Raw genomic sequence first — 7,408 nt, 5'->3', positions numbered from 1 at the left:
CTCCTTTTTATCACCGGAGCCGGGGTCTTTTTTATCACCAGAGCCCGAGTTCTTTTTTATCTCCGGAGCCCGAGCCGCTCTCCCCTGGCCCGCGGACCCTGATCGGGCAGCGCCGCCCAGGTAAGAGCGCTCGGTGCCCCCCCGAGTCCCTGCGGGGTTTCTGGGGTGTCTCCTGGGACAGAGGAGGGACACGCGTGTGTCCCGAGGGCGGCAAGGGGTGGGTGCCACCCGGGAACATGTCCGTGATGTAAAGCCGTTCACAGCTTGGATAAAATAACGGGTGGGAAGGGAAAGGTACCCCTGTCCCGAGTGCGGGAGGAAGCCTGGTGCTCCATCCAGGCAGGGAGCAGGAGTAACTTCAGCCTTCTGAAGTTACTGTACGAGATTAAGACAGCATGGTCCCTCCAGCCTGCTTTTTAAAAAATTACATTTTAGCCTTCGGGACTGTGGTTGAGGGTTGGAAGCGTGGGGAGAAGGGGAAATCACTAATTCTGTCTCCATAAAAGCCAGGGAATTTTAAATTACAGTTTGCCCCTGCTGGGTGCAATGCAGATAGAGGACACATCTGAACGTCCAGATTTAGGATGCTGTTACAGCAGTGACTCCCTATTTCTTCCCTTCCTTGCCAGGTTTGGCGCTGCTGTATTTTGTTAAGTTGCATGCCAAGATATTTCACCTGTGTTCTTAGTGCTCTCCCAGGCTTAATGAGTCATTCCTGAGGATTTTGGCTGCATCCATGTGGTTTGCTGCAATCTCAGCAGCTTCCCAGCACCAGGACTCAGCTGACATAAAAGCAATGTCACAGTGCATCCCTCACTAATGACATGGGCTCTGAATCTGCACACTCATCTTTCCATTGTCCTGCAGCACCTGGACCTGCAACTCAGGGCAGCAGAGAGCTGCTCGGGGTTCAGAAATAGCACATGAAGTTGAAATAAACACTTCTGGCTTAATTCCTCAAGTTAGGAGGCCACAGACAATAGAATATTGGAGAGCATCAGCTGAGTTATTTTCAGTTATAAATAACATATAAATTCAGTTGAATTATATTCAGTTTACTTTATACAGGCTCCCGATTAAGGTGATTAAGTGCCAGCCCTCTGAGGGAAGCCTGTCAGATACAGAGTGAACCACTGCAAAGGTGGCTGGCAAGATTCTTAATGCTGATATTTGAGTAGTGCTTTGCAGAATTTGTTATCAGGGATGTTCTTAAAGGCAGAACAAGCACCCATGTGCCTCCCTCTGCAGAGGAAATCATTATTAAGAAGCTGGTTTTTACAGCAGCAGAGATTCTGGAAGGACTGGTTCCAGCCTGGAAAATGAACAAACTGCCCACAGTTGAAGTTGTCAAATACATACATTTTGTGGGCAGATTTAATTCAGGGCTTTTACTTAGAATATAAAAATAGTAATCTGCTTTAGGATATTGAGTTATTAAAGAACAGGAGGCCTTGAGGCTAGGAAGCAAAATCATGCCTTCACATAACACATTTCTTTTCCCTTTTTTTCTACTGTATCAGTATCTGACATTGCTGAGGGTGGGAAACCCTCACCACTCCTTTCCATCTTTCTCAGACGGCTTTGCCCAGCCTGCCCCAGGGATGGAGTCCCTCCCTGAAGCAGTCCTGATCCGAATCCTGGCTTCCATACCTGCAGTGGATCTGGTGCTGGTGTGCCGCCTGGTCTGCTGCCAGTGGAAAAACCTGGTTGATGGAGCTGAGCTTTGGATCCTGAAGTGTCAGCAGGAAGGCATCACCAGAGATGAGTCAGATGCAGAGAACTGGCAAAACTTCTACTTCCTGAGTAAGAAAAGGAAGAATCTCATCAAGAACCCATGTGGTGAAGGTGAGAGACATCACAACAAGCTCCAAGGTGTCAGAGAGATGACGAGTCACTGAGAATTGCAATCTCTAGTCTGAGAATAGATCTTGGTTGCTGTCAGGTTGCAGAATTTTCTCCCTGCTCAAGAGTCAAGTCACTAAATCTGTGCAGCCAATTCATATAATGAGCACAAAGGCCTTTGATAATCAACCTTTGCAAAGTGCTTTACATGACAATAACTTTATAAAACCTCTGCAGGGATCTAAATCATGTTTGAGACACAAAGATGTCCTGTGCAGAAACCATCCAACACAGTAATAGTCGTGCCATTTGTTTCTGTATTGCTTCTTGCCAAGCCATGACAGGAGAGATGAAGCCTTTCCCAGCTCAGGGCCGAGTCTGCCCTCAGCTCACAGAGCCCTTCAGGCTTCTTTCCTTGGAGCAGCTCAGGCCAGTTGTGTTTTTACCCTCCTCACCTCAGCCCATGTTAGAGACTGGGCACACACCCCATGTGCCATTATTCTGAATCTATGAGCTTCACTTGCCAGAGCTACGAGCTGCTCAGCAATAAGCAGCAGTAACCAAGCCTCACAACCCAAGCAGCAATAATTTCACACATCATAGACCAAAGCAGTATCAACACAGCTTCCCCATTTTGTTTACAGATGACCTTCTGCAAGCTTTTCCAACATCCAGGTTTCCCTATCAAAAATCCCTATGTTTAAGGTCTTATTGCTTCAGGAAATACCACTTTTGCTTTAGAAAACTTAGAAATAAAGCAATCAGCATCTGTCCCCAGAGTCTTTGTGTGCTGTGACACTAAAAATGCTGAAACACTCTGCAGAATACCTAAATTATTTCCTGGAATACAATCTTAAACACTTGTACACAGCCACTGTGCTGGGGAATGTTAAAGTTTGGTGTGATTAGGCTCAGTCAGACTAAAGGTTTTTGCCTGACTTCTGCTTAACAAACATATCCATAGTCTACATGCAAAATCAGTGCTGTGTCCAATATCAAACTTTCACAAGCCAGAGGAAGGTTCCAGTGGGAGATGGTCAGGTTCCCCACACCCACAGGACTCATCCAAGTCTCTTTTCTGCCATTTGCAGAAGACTTGGAGCACTGGGGAGAGGTAGAGAATGGAGGTGATGGCTGGAAAATTGAAGAGCTCCCAGGGGACTTTGGAAAAGAATTTCCTAGTGAAGAAGTCCATAAATACTTTGTTACATCTTATGAGTAAGGCTGCTTTCTTCTCTTATTCAGGAATGGGGGCATTTTTGGTTCCCCCAGTCCCAGGAGAGACTGTGATAACACCTTGTGTTTCAGGTGGTGTCGAAAGGCTCAGGTCATTGACCTGAGGGCTGAGGGCTACTGGGAAGAGCTGATGGACACAACCCAGCCTAAAATCATGGTAAGAGACTGGTAAGTATTAAGGAAGGCTCTGAGGACAGGCAGAGGGTTAAGAAAGGAAAGGAAGAGTAGGGAGGACATAGACCTCATATATATTGGGCTTTAAACTGTTGGAGCACATGAACTCCAGAGCCCAGGTTCCTGTGGTGAATAAGGGGAGGTGGTGGGCTGGGCTGAGAACCATGGCAGATTTCCATCTCAAACCAAGGCCACAGTAACTTGGTGAGTGTGGTGGAGCCTTGGAAGAGCTCTTACAGGTGATGCCAACAGTTTGGATGTCCTTGTAGGTATGCAGGACGCAGGGATGCTGGCTGCCTCTATGAGCTGTGTGTGAAGCTGCTCTCTGAGAATGAGGATGTGCTGGCTGAGTACAAAAGTGAGACTGTCACCATCCCACAGGAAAATGATGGCAGCTGGAGTGAGGTGAGTTAATGGGCTCAGCAGGTGATACTCAACTTCCATGAATTAAGAATATTTTTGAGCAGAAAAATTCTCCAAGGGGAGTAGAAGGTTCTGTCATGGGTTCTCTGGAGCCATAACCCTATGACTGAGAAAGGAAAAGGGAGGCTGCTTTACAGGAAACTTGGAAACTTGCTGAATCACCACTAGCAGGTGTAAGGTGATGTCCACCTGGGACAGTTGTCAATGGAGTGATAAAGTGGCCTTAGAACAATGTGATCAAAACTTTCCCACTGTAAATGTCCCCACTGTTACTCAGCCTGGTGGGTCTGACTGTGGCCAGTAGGGCTGAAGGCTCTGTGCCCTGAACAACACTAGGTTTGTGATGGTTTGACACTTACTAACAACTATTTTGTCTCTTTTCCCAAAGATCTCCCACACCTTTTCCAGCTATGGGCCTGGGGTCCGTTTTGTCCGCTTTGAGCACGGTGGCCAGGACACGCTGTTCTGGAAGGGCTGGTACGGTGTCCGTGTCACCAACAGCAGTGTGACAGTGGAGCCATAGCTGTGCCTTAGCAGGATCTGCATGCTGACTTCAAGCCTCAGGGCATCCCTTAGCCTTTGGATGGTTTCTGCATGGTGCTGCTTCTGGCTATAAGGCCTTTCTGCATAGGAACATGCGTGCAAGATGCCAGGAGCCACCACCCATCCTTCCTCAAGAGGACTATGCAAAGAATGTGAATGAATTTGTGAATGCACCACAAGACTCGGGCTCAGCCCTTGCACTGATGTTCTCCATCAGACAGGAGATCAACTAAAAATCCTGCAGACCTCCTCTCTTAAGTCTCTAGTGCCCAGCACCCAGCCTGAGTCAGATCTCTCTCCTGCCCACTTCCAGACTTGGGCACCCCTTAACTTGAAGGGATACTTTATTTTCTGAAAGTTAGTGTGGAAAGAAAAGAATAAAGGAAACCACAGATCAAAACATAGCAGGGAAACCCAGAGCCTGTCCCCAACTGTTTCCATGACCTGCAGTGAGAACCTTGCCTTCTCCCATTTATAAATGGGTAACATTGTTGAGCACAGATGGCCTCTAGCTTGGCTGTCAGTGCTATTAGTTTAATTTTTAGTGATAATGCAAAGCAAGAGATACTGAATCCTTTTCTCTTACACTGTTCCCAGCATGCATTTATCAAGGAAAGTGTTGGGAAGAGAAACCTGTCTGGTGTCCAACCCTGGGGCTTCAGAGAGCTCCCTCAGATAGATGGCAATAGAGAATAATTGTTAAGGGAGAGAGATGACAACAACTTAGGGGAACAGGTTAGAAAAAATTGGGGATAGGGTCCAGGAACAAATGAAAGCAAACTCATTTACCCCTTCCTGGCCTCTGCATGCTTCATGCAACAAGCCTCCTGTCATCCAGTGTGACTCTGCTAGCAGGACACAGAAAGCTGTTGGCTTTTCCACCTCTGCTGACTGTCTGCAAGCAGAACATGTCTGCCTCGTGCTTGCTGACAGGACAGCACTTCATCTCCCACTTGTGCTTCTTGATATCACTCAGGGCTGTGAGCCCCATCCTGAACAGACCCCTGAGTTTTCCTGAACCAAGATTGTCCCTGCTAGTTATTCCACTCAGAAGAGCATCTCCTAACAGAGCTGGTGTTGCCTAGGTAGTGTATTTATATTTTTATATCCATCTGTCTTCCATCCTGGGCTGCCATTTAAGTGCCCCCCTTCATGTGCAGTGACTGCTCCTGCCTGCAGCCAAGGGAAAGAGCTTCCCACCTGGACACTGTGCCTGCTGCTTCCTCAGGCTTCCTGCCCAGCTGAGCCAGGTGCCACACACACCCCAGAGTCCAGGCAAACATAATAAAGTGACACGATTGTGTGTGGATTTCCTCTTGTGTGCTGGGTATTTGTCCCCTGTGCTGATTGTGTGGAGCATGTCAGGCAGTTCTCTCTGAAAGCAGGAGTTGTTTATCATGTGTAATGCCATGGGTGTACCCCTGGAAGAGGTTCATGCTCTGCTCCCCAGCACCCTGGACCTGTGGGAAGCACCTGATGTGCAATGGGTCTGCAGTGTAACAGCAAGCAGAAGTGCATTTCAAACATAGTGGGAATTCTTTCAAGGCACAGAGAAGGTAGAGGGAGGATTCTACAGAGTCCAGCCCTGCTGCACACCCTCCAGGTCACTTGTCACTAGCTCTGCTGTGAGTTCAAGCTTAGTTGTGACCCAGGAGGCACCAGAATCAGTTCAGAATTTAATTATTTTCCTTGCCTTACCCCTGCACACGCTGTCATGCAGGGCTGCTTTACCCACCCTTAGTCTTTAATGCAGCTGTTAGTTAATATTCAGCTCACTGCCAGCTCCCTGCCCCACAGAAGAAACAATCCCTCCATTTGTTCCTAAGGAATCAGTAAAGTGAGAGGATCAATATTTCACACCTCAGTGCAACTGTTTAAGTCTCCATCTTACAGTCAGGATAAACCTCAGGATTAATATGATATTGTGGCCCTTGTACATAGGAGGTGGGACCATGGTCCCCACTTGGGCTTTATCTGGGCTGAAGCACTAAACACACACAGCAGCTCTGGTACAGTGAATGCAGCTGCTCTCTTTATGCCTGCACCCCACAAGTTCACAGGGCTGTCAGGCAACCTGCAAAGCTTGTCCTGACCTTCCCACTCCCCTCCAAGAGGTGTTTTCCCAGACACTCGGTGCCTGCAGCCTCGTTTCTCACAGAGCTGCTCACAAAAGGCACTGCTGACCTCAGGGGAGCAATTACTCCTCACATTCAGCCATGTCAGTACTAGATTCCCAAAGCAAGTGAGTGTCTGGGTACATGGGGAAAAAAAAAAAGTCTTGCTCACATAAATATTTTGTTCCAAATGCCTTTTGAATTTCGATCAAACACTGTAAAATCCGAATACACTGCACCACACATGTACACCCAGTTCCAAGGTGACATCAATTCAGAGACATAATGGCTTCTCACACCTTACAGACCTCATGGAAATCGAGATAATGCAATTTCATAGGATTACAGAAACTAAGTGTAACTGTGACAAAAGGCCTTACATGTATTAAATCTCCCAGCTGCTGCAGGGTGCTGTCACCCACCACTTCAATGTGACTTCTTTCTGCTGGCCAGCACCAGTGAGCAGCTGTGTGGCACTACACTGTATCTTCTGGGAACACTAGTGACCAATGCAGATGTGTGCTGTACAGACAGAAAAAGACAGAAAAAGACACAAAAAGACACAAAAAGACACAAAAAAGACACAAAAAGGTCAGCCCATGTGATTTAGATCAGATATTTGCATCCCCCAGACTCAGAGTATTTAGAAATTAAAACACAAAGATTGAGTCTTGCTGAAAAATCCATGATGAAGAAAGAAAAAAATTCCCAAAGAGCCAAAACCACTCAAAAGGGTCCTGTCCCAGTCTTGATCATGGCAACAAGAGCAGCAGAAAGGGCTAGTGTTCCTTTGCACATCATGCCCACGAGGCACCCCAGCAGTGCTGAGCTACACTGAACACAGAAGCATTTTCCAAACACCCACAGTGGGATGGAACAGGTGGATGATGGAACTGGAGAGTTTAAGACAGAAACATTTCACTTTTTGCCAAGACACCACATGAACCCCTCTTACCCCAGCTGTTTTAATACTCCCAGGCACCAAGAGAGGCCCTAGCACAGCACAACATCCCTGTTCTGCTCATACCTTGTTTTAATACTCCAAGAGAGTATTTTTTAATAATAGAGAGTAATGT

At 47.1% G+C, this 7,408-nt stretch overlaps 1 protein-coding gene across 2 annotated transcripts; it reads left to right on the top strand.

Moving 5' to 3' along the window:
* The first annotated feature begins 9 nt into the window (after nt 1-9).
* LOC107213638 (F-box only protein 2-like) lies at nt 10-6,368 on the top strand. Of its 2 annotated transcripts, none has more exons than XM_015648261.3 (6): nt 10-120; nt 1,576-1,845; nt 2,934-3,060; nt 3,151-3,246; nt 3,522-3,657; nt 4,064-6,368. In XM_015648261.3, the coding sequence occupies exons 2-6, from the start codon at nt 1,602-1,604 to the stop codon at nt 4,196-4,198; spliced, it is 738 nt and encodes a 245-aa protein (XP_015503747.1). In that variant the 5' UTR covers nt 10-120; nt 1,576-1,601; the 3' UTR covers nt 4,199-6,368. The 2 variants fall into 2 exon arrangements, with proteins under 2 accessions (XP_015503747.1, XP_033375109.1); XM_033519218.1 differs by having other exon boundaries at nt 12-120; nt 1,521-1,845.
* The last annotated feature ends 1,040 nt before the right edge of the window (nt 6,369-7,408 follow it).

Source organism: Parus major, chromosome 21, assembly GCF_001522545.3.
Source record: "Parus major isolate Abel chromosome 21, Parus_major1.1, whole genome shotgun sequence".
In the NCBI taxonomy this organism is placed as follows: domain Eukaryota; kingdom Metazoa; phylum Chordata; class Aves; order Passeriformes; family Paridae; genus Parus; species Parus major.
The sequence above is the reverse complement of the archived record's forward strand: the minus strand, read 5'-3'. Positions and strand labels throughout refer to the sequence as shown.